This window comes from Mustela lutreola, chromosome X (genome assembly GCF_030435805.1).
Source record: "Mustela lutreola isolate mMusLut2 chromosome X, mMusLut2.pri, whole genome shotgun sequence".
In the NCBI taxonomy this organism is placed as follows: Eukaryota; Metazoa; Chordata; class Mammalia; order Carnivora; family Mustelidae; genus Mustela; species Mustela lutreola.
In genome coordinates, this window is record NC_081308.1 from 132,696,267 (window position 1) to 132,711,053 (window position 14,787).

The 14,787-nt window shown below is 38.1% G+C and overlaps 1 protein-coding gene across 9 annotated transcripts in view; it reads right to left on the bottom strand.

Annotated features, from left to right (window-relative positions):
- Positions 1 to 14,787, bottom strand: part of TMLHE (trimethyllysine hydroxylase, epsilon) — a 97,475-nt gene that overhangs the window by 37,228 nt on the left and 45,460 nt on the right. For all 9 annotated transcript variants that reach the window (XM_059156751.1, XM_059156755.1, XM_059156750.1 and 6 more), the window contains exons 5-6: positions 4,351 to 4,470; positions 332 to 568 (exon numbers count right to left, since the gene is read on the bottom strand). In XM_059156751.1, the coding sequence (XP_059012734.1) occupies positions 332 to 568; positions 4,351 to 4,470 (357 nt within the window). The remainder of the gene's footprint in view (positions 1 to 331; positions 569 to 4,350; positions 4,471 to 14,787) is intronic.

Genomic DNA, 14,787 nt, shown 5'->3' on the forward strand with positions numbered 1-14,787 from the left:
TACAAATGTTGTGGTTTTCCTGCCTTTGGGTACTCTACGTGTTTGGTCAGTGAGCACAGTTTAATAACTGTTTGTGATTTCAATAGTGCTTTCATTTTAAAATACTATCTCAAACATCTGTTCCCTCCAAATCTAATATTATTTACCTGTTGGCCTATTTATTTTTCCATGGGAAGTATAATAGAACAGAAATTATACTAATAAAGGCTATAAAATAGCAAGATTAAAATGTGGGCAATACAAGGATTTTAGGTATTTTCATCAAGCTAATCATTTGAAGGCTAATAATTGGTAAATACATTATACTGGCAGATGGTTCTTTAGTACTCACCTGATCAAATACAGCTCTTTATTCCAAGGGTAGATATTTAAGACTGGCCCAACCCCAATCATGTGGTTGTGACATTCTCCGAAATTTTCAATATACTCATGCTTCAGTGGCACTTTGGTGAGGAGTTCAAATTGCTCAGGTGCCTTTTGAAGTACCTGTTCTGCTGCATAGAATCCATCTACCAGCAGTGTCCTGCCACCTGTTCCTTCATGCTTAAGACAGTGAAACACTTGAATGCTGAACAGGGAAAAAATTAAATTCTTCTGTTTAGTGCAGAAAAGAGAATATACCAGAATATTAGAAAATTATATATGAAATAATTATTGAATCTACTTATATTATTTTCATTTCCAAGTTAATTGTTTTTCCTTATACTAAGTTATACTTTTGTGCTTTGAAATATTAATTCCACTACAGGTTTCTTCTAAACATATTCAATATGAATTAAAATATGAACAAGCAGACCCTAGGAATAAAGGCATGAATAAGATATAGTCTCTGTTTTAAAAAACCCCACAGTCTAGTAGGTAAACATGAAGGAAATAAATGCCAGTAACATATGATAGGCACTATAATAAAGTTGTATACAAGATATAGAGAGGCCACAATTTACAAAATATATTTAAGGAAGAGAGAAAGAAGTGCCTGTCAGCATAGCACAGAGAATCATGAAAGGATTTTAAACTGGGAAACTTTATGGTCACATTAACATTTTTTAAGACTAGATTATGATGATAGTGTGGGAGATGGACTGGTGGGAAGGAAGATGATAAAAAATGTAGAAGACAACGTGGTAGCTGAAATAGACAAAAGTACTGAGCGTCTGAGCTTAGAGAAGGGTGTTATTAAAAAAGACACACCAAAGAGATACCATAGGAGTAGAACTGACAGGATTTGATAACTGGTTAAATGTAGTAGAGGAAGAAGGAGAAAATCTAGAATGATTTTGGGTTTTTCACTTGGACAACTTGACATTTGCTGGGATGGAGAATGCAGACAAAAGTGTAATTGATCTTAATGAGGGGGTGTGAGGGTTTGAGGAAGAAGTTTAGTTTAGGGGCCCTATTGAAATAGTTGAGTCATATATGGCTGAAAATGTTAACCGAGAAAGGAAAGGGGATTTAAAAGGCTGGAAAACTACAGCAGAAGTTTCAAATTAACAAGGGGAAAATAAAATTAATACTAAATTAGAAAAAAATAGAAGTAAATAACAAAGTAAAATAAGTTAAAAAATGAATGCAGAGAGAAGGAATAAAATCAAGGAGAACCCAATATAAATACAATTAAAATGAGAAACATCAGTTCTGGACTGTTGAGTTTTCTGTGAAACTTCTAGGTCAAGACTTTTTAACCTAGAAGACAGGTGGATTTTGTAGTTTGTAGGTGATAGCTAAAGCCAAGAGCATGGAAAATGTCATTTGGAGAGATCATTTGAAGTAAGAAAAGAATGACAAACAGGAAATCTTGAGGAACAACAATATCTAGGACATGGACAGAGGAAAATAAGCCAGCACTGGATGCTTAAGAAAAGTGGTCAGAGATCTAGGAGGAAAACTAAAAAAGAAAGGGTATTTAAGAACAGCTAGTGGTTAACAGCATGCCCCAGGGGTCAAGTAAGAGGAAGACTGAAAGGTACACACTGAGTATGGCAGTAAGTTAGTTGCTAGTGACTTTAGAGAGAATGATTTTATCTTTGTTTTATCTATCTATCTATCTATCTATCTATTTACTTAAGAGGGAGCATATGGTAGGAAAGGGTTAGGGTTAGGGTTAGAGAATCTCAAGCAGACTCCCCACTAAGTACAGAGCCCATGTGGGGCTTGATCAAAATCAAGAGTTGGATATTTGACCCACCGAGCCACCCAGATGACCTTAAAGAAAGTAATTTTAATTGGAAGGGGTTGGATAAATTAGCTGACTATGGATTGTGGTATGAATGGGAAGTGATAATGAAGACACTGAATGTAGATGATTCTTTTAATAAGTTTAGCTGAGAAGGAGAGGAATAAAGCAAGGCTATAGCTAGAGGGAGAAAGAGTCCAAAGAAGACATGAGAAGCTGATAGGAAGGAGTCAATAGGTATGGAAGGGAGAAGATGTAGGAGAGAGCGATCTCCAACAATGCTGGAGAAGATGAGATCCAGGCAAAGGTAACTTTTGAAAGGACAAGGCATATAACAATGTTGATGACGATGATGATAATGGCTAAAGTGATGATAATAATAGTAATAGCTAGCATCTTTTGAGCACTTACTTTGTGTCAGGCAGTATGCTTTAAATATGCTTTCAATACATCATGTAATGTAACCCTAGGCAATACTAATGAATAGGTCTTATTACTAGTCCCATTTCACAAAGGAAGAAACTGAGGCAGAGAGAAATTAAGTTAATTGTCCAAGATCGCAAAGCTAATATATGTTACAGCTGGGATACAGATCCAAATCTCTTAATGACATGGCTTGAGCTCTTGACCACTCTTGCTATATTGTTCATGTACTTACTTGGTCCTTGTCATTGATTAGAAAGGTTTAAATTAAAGGCAAATACAACTTAACTGCTTATCTTTGGTAATGGTCAAAGAGGAAAGAATACTCAATATTTGAATGTCAACCTCTGTCCGGATGCCTCCCGCCCCATTTCCTCTTTCTTCCTTCTAACCCTAACCCTAACCCTAGAATGAGGATGGAGGACTGTTGGAGCTTCATATACTGATAACATTGACAAGGATCTCTAAAACCTGCTTTATTCTTCCTCTCATGAACCAAATATTCTTAAGTTCCAAACCCTTAATTTTTTATTTTTATTAACATATAATGTATTATTAGCCCCAGGGGTACAGGTCTGTGAATCACCAGGTTTACACACTTCACAGCGCTCACCATAGCACATGCCCTCCCCAAGGTCCATAACCCAACACCCTCTCCCTACACCCCTCCCGCCGGCCGCCTCAGTTTGTTTTGTGACATTAAGAGTCTCTTTTGGTTGTCTCCCTCCCGATGTCATCTTGTTTAATTTATTCTTTTCCTACCCCTCTAGCTCCCCGCTCCCTGTTCCAAACCCTTAAAGAAAATCAATGTACTCACAATCAATTGCATGTTATCACCCTCTCATACTGTCTTTACAAATCCATACGTACACTCACTTTAATAATATCTTTGTGCCTCAGGCTCATCGTCTAAAGGCAGAAGCAAGATCAATAACAAAATAACTACAGGTATCTCTAGTAAGTGGTAAACAGTAGGTGATTATGGTATTTATCTGTTGTGTCTCATAATTATCAGTTCATTTTCGTGGGGAGTCATTTAAGATCTATTTTCTGTTCGCTATGGTGGTAATAATAATATATAACCATTGTACACCTTAACTTTATACAATGTTATATGTCAATTACATATTAATAAAGCTGGGGAAAAATATGGTATAACTTTGGCTCAGCAGCTTCTGATTCCATGTGAAAAAAGGTTTGTTTCACTAATTCCTCCTCTCCAACTTCTTACAATTTGGATTCAAATTCCTGTTAATACCAACCCAAAGAAGCTGTGTTTAAAAGACTGACCCCTTTGCAATATAACTAAATATAAGAAAATTGTACAATTTCAAAATTAACGATTACACTTTTTTGTAAGTTGTTGGTAATTACTTTGACAAAAATGCAAATTAAACAAAATTAAGATCCATTTATATAGTAAGGTGTATTCTCAATCATTTCAAAAAAAATTATTCTTTTAAGTCCAAAGAAGACTGAGCTAAAGATTTTTCAAAATGATCATCTTTCTAAGAGAAGAAAAAGAAATAGTCATATGTATCAGTAGCAGCAGATATTATCTTGGTTCAAATAGAAAACAGAAATTATTCATGAAGGAGGGCACTGGGTGTTATATGCAACTGATAAATTATTGAATACTACATCTGAAACTAATGATGTCCCATATGTTGGCTAATGGAATTTAAGAAAATAAAGAAATTATTCAAGGCCATCACATGTAAAGACCCTAATATGGAAAATTCTACTTCACTTACCCGCAGGGCTCTTGAAAATAGGTAGTGTCAGTGTGCCGATCCAAAGCCAGCTTGGTGTATGCAGTGTCGCCCCTGGAGAAGTCTGAAGTAAAATACCACATCCTCCCATAGATGGTTTCTCTGTCAAATCAAATGAAGGAAGACTTAACTAATTGAAAGTTTTATTCTTGTCTTTCACAACTTGAATAACTTCTTTAACTATTCACAAGTCACAATAGATTTTTTTTGGCTCCAGATTTCCATCTATAAGTTGTAGATGATAGTTGAACATCCCACTAGTCTTAACAATTCTGTCACTGATTAATATCCTAGGAAGTTGGGGGAAAACTGTGCAAGTAGAGTTGACTCCTGAACAACACAGGTTTGAACTGCATGGATCCACTCATACGTGGATTTTTTTCTCAATAAATATAATTATAAATATATTTTCTCTTCCTTATGATTTTCTTAATAAGACTTTCTTTTCTCTAGCTTACTTTATGGTAAGAATACAGTACAGAATACATACAACATATAGAATACATGCTAGTTGACTATGCTATTGGTAAAGCTTCTAGTCAACAGTAGGCTATTACTAATTAAGTTCTGGGGAGTCAAAAGTTATACATGAGGGGCGCCTGGGTGGCTCAGTGGGTTAAGCCGCGCCTTCAGCTCAGGTCATGATCTCAGGGTCCTGGGATCGAGCCCCGCATCGGGCTCTCTGCTCAGCGGGGAGCCTGCTTCCCCCCTTTCTCTCTGCCTGCCTATCTGCCTACTTGTGATCTCTGTCTGTCCAATAAATAAATAAAATCTTAAAAAAAAAGTTATACATGAATTTTCAACTGTGTGGGGGTGGGAGAGGTCAGTTCCCCTAGTGCCCCCATTGTTCAAAGGTCAACTGTATAATGTAGTCTGAAAGCTTAGGGAATTATCCCCCTCTGTTTATGTGCCTACTTTTAATAGCTTTCACATTCATGGTTTTTTCCTGTGCTCACCTTCCTTGCATAGAAAAAGATGCCTTTATGCAGATGCTTTTAGAAGTGATTAATGTAGATCCTCACCCATCTTTTGGACATGGAAGAATAAGAAAAAGAGAAAAGGATAGTTTATGTTAGCAAGTATTTAATGAGATGTTGTATCACTGTCGTATCTCTAAGGTATACATCATAGATTTTTATTTTATACTTATTTTCCTGGTAGCTCAGATCTGACCAAGGGTCACTTTAATACTTTAGCTTTCAGAGTTCATCTTACTTTCCAAACCCTCAAAGTCCAAACAGGAAATGGTTTTCCTCATGAACTATAATTTCTAAAGCCCTCTCAACTGATTGCTTACTTGAAAGTTCTTAAAACCTGTTTGAGACTGAATGGTACAAAATGTTGATTATGCTGTACCAGGATAAGGCAAATGACCCAGCATTCTATTTGCTATACAATGAGCTATATCTGGCCCTTATTAAGTAAAAGGAAAGTACTGAAACCTGAGCTATCTGAATTCTAGTTCTTTTTTTCTTTTTAATTTTTTAAGAAAGATTTATTTATTTATTTTGGACAGAGAGAGAGATGGAGGGTGGAGGGGGAGAGGGAGAGGGAAAGAGAATCTGAAGCTGACTCTATGCCTAGTGCACAGCCTGACACAGGACTCAATCTAATGGCCCTGATCATGGCCTGGGATGAAACCAAGAGTTAAATGCTTTAACTGACTGAGCCACCCAGGCATTCCTGCTTTTCCCTAACTGAACATTTTATTAGTGAACATCTTCCGTTAGTGCTGTTATACACACCACACCATTAAACATTTTTTTATCTATTTATTTGAGAGACAGAGAGACAGCATGAGCAGGGGAAGGGGAAGAGGGGGAAGCAGACTCCCTGATGAGCAGGAAGCCCACCATGGGGGAACTTGATCCCAGGATCCTGAGATGGTGATCTGAGCCAAAACCAAGAGTCAGACACTTAACTGACTAAGCCACTCAGGTGCCCCTACACCACATTATTTGTTAAAAATTTGTTAAAAATATTTAAAGTATTTATTTAAGGGGCACCTGGGTGGCTCAGTGGGTTAAGCCTCTGCCTTCAGCTCAGGTCATAACTTCAGGGTTCTGGGTTTGAGCCTCACATTGGGCTTTCTGCTCAGCGGGGAGCCTGCCTTCCCCTCTCTCTCTCCCTGCCTCTCTGCCTACTTGTGATCTCTCTCTGTCAAACTATAAAGTATTTATTTAAATTCCAGTTAGATAACATACATTTTAATATTAGTTTCAGGTGTACAGTATAGTGATTCAACACTTCCATACAACACCCAATTCCATAAAACGCTCACTGCTCATCACAGGTGCCCTCCTTAACATCCATCACCTATTTCACCCATCCCCCAATCCACCTCCCTTCTGGTAACCATCAGTGCCTTCTCTGTAGTTGAGCCTGTTTCTTGGTTTGTCTCCCTTTCCCCCACTTTGCTCATTTGTTTTGTTTCTTAAATTCCACAACTAATTGAAATCATATGGTACTTTTATTTCTCTGATTTTGCTTAGCATACTACTTTCTAGCTCCATCCACGTCATTGCAAATGGCAATATTTCATTCTTTTTTATAGCTGAGTAAAATTCCACTGTGTATATATACATATTTTCATTCATTCATCAATGGACATCTGGGCTCTTTCCATAATTTGGCTATTGTTAATAATGCTGCTGTAAATATTGAGGTGCTTGTCTTCTGAATTAGTACTTTTGTATTCTATGTATAATTACTTAGTAGTGCAAATTGCTGGGCAGTTCTATTTTACACTTTTAAAAAACGATTTTATTTATTTATTTGACAGGCAGAGATCACAAATAGGCAGAGAGGCAGGCAGAGAGAGAGGAGGAAGCAGGCCCCCTGCTGAGCAGAGAGCCTGATATGGGGCTCCATCCCAGGACCCTGGGATCATGACCTGAGCTGAAGGCAGAGGCTTTAACCCACTGAGCCACCCAGGCACCCTGGTAGCTCTATTTTAACTTTTTGAGGAACCTCCATACTGTTTTCCGGAGTGGCTGCACCAGCTTGCATTCCCACCAACAGTGCAGGACAATTCGCCTTTTCCACATCCTCACCAACACCTGTTCTTTCCTGTGTTGCTTTTAGCTATTCTGACAGGTGTGAGGTGATAACTCACTGTAGTTTTGATTTGTATTTCCCTGATGATAAGTGATGTTGAGCATCTTTTCATATGTCTGCTGGCCATCTGTACATCTTTGGGAAAATGTCTATTCATGTCTTCTGCCCATTTCTTAAATGGATTATTTGGTTTTTCAGTGTGGAGTTTGACAATTCTTTGTAGATTTTGGATACTAATCCTCTATCAGAGACGTCATTTGCAAATATCTTCCCCCATTCTGAATGCTGACTTTTAGTTTTGTTGATTCTTTCCTTTGCTCTGCAGAAGGTTTTATCCTGGTGAAGTCCCAATAGTTCATTTTTGCTTTTGTTTCACTTGCCTCTGGTGATTTGTCTAGTAAGAAGTTGTTATGGTCAATGTCAAAGTGGTTACTGCCTGTGTTGTCTCTAAAATTTTAATGGTTTCTTGTCTCACATTTAGAACTTTCATCCATTTTCAATTTATTTTTGTGTATGGTGTAAGAAAGTGGTCCGGTTTCATTCTCTTGCATGGGTCTGTCCAGTTTTCCCAACACCATCTGTTGAAGAGACTGTCTTTTCTCCATCAGATATTCTTTCCTGCTTTGTCGAAGATGAACTGACCATACAGTTGTGGATTCATTTCTGTTCCACTGAACTATGTTTGTTTGTTTGTTTGACAAACAAATAGAGTTGTGGGTTCATTTCTGTTTTTTTTTTTTTTTTTAAACAGTATGTCAGAAAGGGAATTCAGGGTAACAATTATCCAGGCCATGGCTAGGTTGGAGAAAACCATTAATGACAACATGGAATTGATTAGAGCAGAAGTGAAAACCACCAGGGATGATGTTAACAATGCTCTCAATGAGTTCCAATCTAATCTAAATTCTCTAACAGCTAGGGTAACTGAGGCAGAAGATAGAATTAGTGATCTAGAGGACAAACTGATAGAGAAAAAGGATTAGGAGGTGGCCTGGAGCAAACAGCTTAGAAGCCATGAAAACAGAATTAGGGAAATAAATGACACCAGGAAATGTTCCAATGTCAGAATTATTGGAATCCCTGAGGGGGAGGAGAAAGAAAGAAAGACTAGAAGATATAGTTGAACAAATTCTCCATGAAAATTTTCCCAATCTGGCGAATGGAACCAGCGTTTGAGTCCTAGAGGCAGAAAGGTCTCCCCCCAAGATCATAGCATCTAGAAAGACCTCGAGACACCTGATTGTGAAAATGATGAATCATTTCTGGGTTTTCTATCTTGTTCCATTTATCTCTGTGTCTACTTTGTGCCAGTACCATACCATGTTGATCACTATAGCTTTGTAATACAACTTAAGTCCAGAATTATGGTGCTTCCAGCTTTTCTTTTTCAAGAATGCTTTGGCTATTCAGGGTCTTTCATGGTTTCATACAAATTTTGTGAAAATTGCGGGTGGTATTTTGATAGGGATTGCATTAAATGTGTACACTGCTTTGAGATAATATAGACATTTTTAACAATGTTTTCTAATCCATGAGCCTGGAATGTTTTTCCATTTCTTTGTGTCATCAATTTCTTTCATTAGTGTTTTATCGCTTTCAGAATACAGATCTTTTACCTCATTGGTTAGGTTTATTATTAGGTACCTTACTGTTTTTGGTACAATTATAAATGGAACTGATCCCCTAATTTCTCTTTCTGCTGCTTCATTATTAGGGTATAGAAACACAACAGATTTCTGTATGTTGCTTTTGTATCCTGCAATTTTATAATTCGTGTATCAGTTCTAGCAATTTTTTGGTGGAATCTTTTGGGTTTTCTACATAGCATATCACATCATCTAAAAATAGTGAAAGTATGCCTTCTTCCTTTCTGATTTGGATGCCTTTTATTTCTTTTTGTTGTTTGATTGCTGTGGTTAGGACTCACTTCCAGTATTATGTTAAATAACAGTGGTCAGAGTGACCATCTCTGTCTTCTTCCTGATTGTAGAGGAAAAGCTCTCAGTTTTGCTCCTTTTTGAGGATATATATATATATATTTTTTTTTTTTTTTTATTGAGGATATTTTCTGTGGGTTTTTGATATACGGGCTTTATTATGATGAGGTATATTCCCTCTCTCCCTACTTTGTTCAGAGTTTTTAATCAAGAATGGATGCTGTACTTTGTCAGATGCTTTTTCTACATCTATTGAGTGGATCATATGGTCCTAATCCTTTCTTTTATTAATGTGGTATATGGCATTGGTTGATTTGTGAATACTGAACCATACTTGCAACCCAGGAATAAATGCCACTTGATTATGGTAAATGATTCTTTTAATGTACTGTTGGATTCAATTTGCTAGTATTTTACTGAGATATTTGCATCCATGTTCATCAGGGATATTGGTCTATAATTCTGTTTTCAGTGGAGTGCGTCTGGTTTTGAATTCAGGGTAATACTGGTCTCATAAAATGAGTTTGGAAGTTTCCCTTCCATTTCTATTTTTTGGAATAATTTGAGAATAGGTATTAATTCTTCTTTAAATGTTTGGTAGAATTTCCCTGGGAAGCTGTCTGGCCCTGGATTTTTGTTTGTTTGGAGATTTTGATTACTGATTCAGTTTCAGTTTCTTTGCTCATTATCAGTCTGTTTAAATTTTCTATTGCTTCCTGTTTCAGTTTTGGTAGTTTATATGTTTCTAGGAATTTATCCATTTCCTTGAGGTTGTCCAATTTGTTGGCATATAATTTTTCATAATATTCTCTTAAAATTGTTTGTATACCTGTGGTGTTGGTTGTGATTTCTCCTCTCTCATTTGTGATTTTATTTATTTGGGTCATTTCTCTTTTCTTTTTGTTAAGTTTGGTTAGGGATTTATCAATTGTATTAATTTTTCTTTTTATAATTTTTTAATTATGTTATGTTAGTCACCATACAGTACATTATTAGTTTTTGATGTAGTGTAGTGCTCTATGATTTTTGTGGATAACTCCATGCAATCTGTGCCCTCCTTAATACCCGTCACTGGGCTCACCCATTCCCCCATCCCCTCCCCTCTAAAACCCTCGGGTTGACTCCCAGAGTCCACAGTCTCTCATGGTTTTTCTCCCTCTCTGATTACCACCCTTCATTTTCCCCTTCCTTCTCCTAATGTCCTCCATGCTATTCCTTATGTTCCACAAGTAAGTGAAACCATATGATTACTGACTTTCTCTGCTTATTTCAGTCAGCAAAATCTCCTCCAGTCCCATGTCAATGCAAATGTTGGGTATTCATCCTTTCTGATGGCTGAGTAATATTCCATTGTATATATGAGCCTCATTTTCTTTATCCATTCATCTGTTTAAGGACATCTCAGCTCCTTCCAGTTTGGCTATTGTGGACATTGCTGCTATGAACATTGGGGAGCATATGGCCCTTATTTTCATGTATTAATTTTTCGAAGAACCAGATCCATTATCATTGATCTCTTCTATTGTTTTAGTTTCTATATCATTTATTTCTGTTCTTATTTCCCTCATTCTGCTGGTGTTAGGCTTCATTTGTTTCTCTTTTTCTAACTCCTTTAGGTATAAGGTTGTTTATTTGATATTTTTCTTGCTTGTTAAGGTAGGCCTATATTGCTATGTATTTTCTCCTTATGACCACTTTTGCTGTATCTGAATGGTTTTGGACTATCATGTTTTCATTTTCATTTGTCCAGTTATTTTTAAAATTTTCTTCTTTGATGTCCTGGTTGACTCATTATTTAGTAGCATGTTGTTTAACCTGCATGTATTTGTGGTCTTTCCAAATTTTTTCTTGTGGTTGACTTAAAGTTTCATAGTGTTATGGTCAGAAAACATGCATGATATGATCTCAATCTTTTTGTATTTGTTGAGGCCTGATTTCTGACCTAGTACATGATCTATTCTGGAGAAGGTCCCATGTGCATGTGAAAAGAATATGTATTCTGCTGCCATAGGATAGAATGTTCCTAATACATCTGTTAAGTCCATCTGGTCCAGCGTGTCATTCAAAGCCCTGGTTTCCTTGTTGATTTTCAGTTTAGATGATTTGGTCATTACTGTAAGTGGGTGTTCAAGTCCCCTACTATTATTGCATTATTATCAATAAGTTCCTTCATGTTTGTTATTAATTGTTTTCTATATTTGGATGCTCTCAAGTTAGGCAAATAAATATTTACAATTGTTAGATCTTCTTGTTGGGTAGTCCCCTTTATTATGATAGAGTGTCCTTCTTCATCTCTTGTTACAGTCTGGTTTAAAGTGTAGTTTTTGTGATCTAAGTACTGCTAGTCTACCTTTCTTTTCATGTCTATTAGCATGATAAATCGTTCTCCATCCCCCCACTTTCAATCTGCAGGTGTCTTTAAGTCTAAAATGAGTCCTCTTGGCAGCATATATTATGGGTCCTGCTTTTTTTTTTAATCCATTCTGACACTCTAGGTCTTTTGACTGGAGCATTTATTTAGTTAACTTATATCCAAGGTAATTATCAATAGATATGGATTTATTGCCATTTTATTACTTGTTTTATCATTGTTTCTGGAGATTTTCTCTGATCCTTTCCTGTCTTTGTCACTTTTGAAGTCTCCTCTGATATTTCTTGCAGGGCTGGTTTAGTGGCCACTCTTTTGGTTTTCATTTGTTTGGGAAACCGTCTCTTCTATTCTGGATGATAGCCTTGCTGGATAGAGTATTCTTAGTTGCTGATTTTTCCCATTCAACACACTGAATACATCACACCACTCTCTTCTGGCTTGCTAAACTTCTGTGGAGAGATCGCCAGCTAACCTTATGGGTCTTCCTTTGTAAGTTAAGGACTTCTTTTGTTTTGCTGCTTTTAGGATTTTTTCTTTATCACTACATTTTCCAAATGTAACTACAGTATGCCTTGGTATTGGGGTGCTTCTGTTGATTTTGATTGGAATTCTCTGTGCCTCCTGGATCTGGATGTCTGTTTCCTTCCCCAGATTGGGGAAATTTTCAGCTATTATTTCCTTTTCTGCCCGCTTTTTTCTCTCTTCTTCTTCTGGGCCTCCTATGATACAAATATTATTACATGATGGAATCACTGAGTTTCCTAAATCTCTTCTCCTATTCCATAATTCTTTCTCTCTTTTGTTCAGCTCCATTATTTTTCATTATGTTGTGTTCTTTAAAAACATTTCTAGAGGGGAGAGAGAGAGACAGAGAGAGAGAGAGAGAGAGAGACATATAGATACATAGATATGGGGGAGAGGCAGAGGCAGAGGGAGAGAGAGAATCTTAAGTAGGCTCTACTCCCAGCAAGGAGCCCAATGCAGGGCTCAATCTCATGACCCTGAGATCATGACCTGAGCTAAAAACAAGAGTTGAATGTTTGACCACTGGAGCCATCCAGGTGCCCCATTATTTTGTCTTCTATATCATTATTCATTCCTCTGTTTCTTCCATCTTTGTAGTCATTACATCCAGTTTTGAACCTCAGTTACTGCGTTTTTCATTCCTTACTGGTTGCTTTTTAACTCTTTTATCTCTGTGGTAAGGGCCTCCCTGAATGAAGTCTTCCATTCTTTTCTCAAGCCCAGTGAGTATCCTTATGATTTTTGTTTTAAATTCTCCATCAGGCATGTTATTGATATGTATCTCACTTGGATGTCTGGCTGTGACATTTTCTTGTTCTTTTTGGGGATGAATTCTTCTGTCTTGGCATTTTGTCTAGGTCTTTGTCTTCTTCTCTGCTAGGAAGGCCTGTTATGTTTCCTGCTCTTGAGAGTAATGGCTTTATGAAGAAGAGGTCATATATTGTCCAGGGCTGGGTATTTTAGGGAGTATCTCTGGTTTGTGCTGTATGCACTCTGCTACTGTGTTTTGGCTGCTCTATCCCTCAGGTCAGTCTTCTGCAGAGTTTGTCCTTGTCTGTAGTTGGCAGTGTTTGGACCTTGACCAGAATGTGTGAGTTTTAACTAGGTATGTTCTGGTCTGTTTGTTAAATGAGACCTGATACCACTTCCACTAGAACTGAAGCCCTGCAGAACTCTCTGACTGGTAGACATGGTGCAGGCAGGGGTTTCTGCTGGTCTTCTGGGGAAGGGGCCTGCTGTACTGGTCTTTAGGCACGCTTGCAGGAGAAAAGCAATACCAGCAGAGTGCAGGGGTAGGGGTGTGGGACGTAGGGTAAGCAGGTCAGGCAGCCAGTGTGTGGGCACTGGGCTGTTTACTGAAGTTGGTTTATGTGGAGGGGTGGGAGAGGGAAATGGTGCCAGCCAGCTTCTTTGACCTCGGAGACAGGAATCTGTGCTCTCAGGGAAGCACTACTAGAAGAGTGAATAATTTACCCTTATGTGTTCTAGGTATTTTTCAGATCAGTGTTTTTACACTGTCCCTGGGTTCCTTGCCTACCTGGAACAGCATAGTGCACTTTGGGCTCTATACAAGCCAAGCCTACTGACTTGTTAAAACTCTGATCTTTAGGGACCAGGTGTAGTGGGGATCTGAGCTGGTCTTTTGGGGGATGGTCTTGCCATACTGGGACTGATGCAGGTTTGACCCAGAAGAGCAGTCATGCCAGTGCACAGGGGCATGGAATTTGGAGTAAAGCAGATTAAACAGCCAATGTCTGGATTAGCTGCTTTCAGCAGCGGTCTCTGGACCTATGCTGAGGTGTGGGGAAGAGAAATGATGCCTGTGGCTCTTTTGTCCCCAGAGTAGCAAAGCCACCTCTCCCAGATATGCTCTAAGAAGAGCGAACAGTCTCTCCCTGTGTGCCTTAGGCAATCATCAGATTGCACTGTCTGCTCTGGTGTTTGCCTGACTTCTCTCCAGGAGCTCCTGTCCCTCCATAGCACTCACTCTTCATTTCTCCCCCAAATTATGTCTTTTTACTTCCTATCTTCCTCGATGTGGCCTCGTCTCTCCCTTTCCTTGTGCAGTTTGTTCTATCAGTCCTCAGGTCAATGTCTTGGGTATTCAGAATGAATTGATAGTTAATTAGCTGTGTTGAGGGATGAGGCAAGCTTAGGATCCTCCTACTATACCACTATCTTAGGTCCCTGGTGAATCCCAGTTCTACTTCTTACTAAGCAGAGCAATCCTGGGCAAGCCACTTACTTATTATATGTGTCTCAAGTGGCTCATCAGCAGAACAGGGAATAAAATATGGGTGTGAATATGTTGGTTAAATGCTATATAGTATAAGGCAATATTATTAACAACTAGTGTCTGAATCAAGCCTTGGGAATCATAATAGGTCAAAACTGGATGATCTTTACATACCATCTTATTCAACCCTCTTACTGATCAGATGGGAAAACTGAGGCCAGGGCTGCAGGTGGAGGGTACAGGTATGTATGTAATGGAGTTGTCTATGTTCACACAATTGCTTGAGGGTAGAA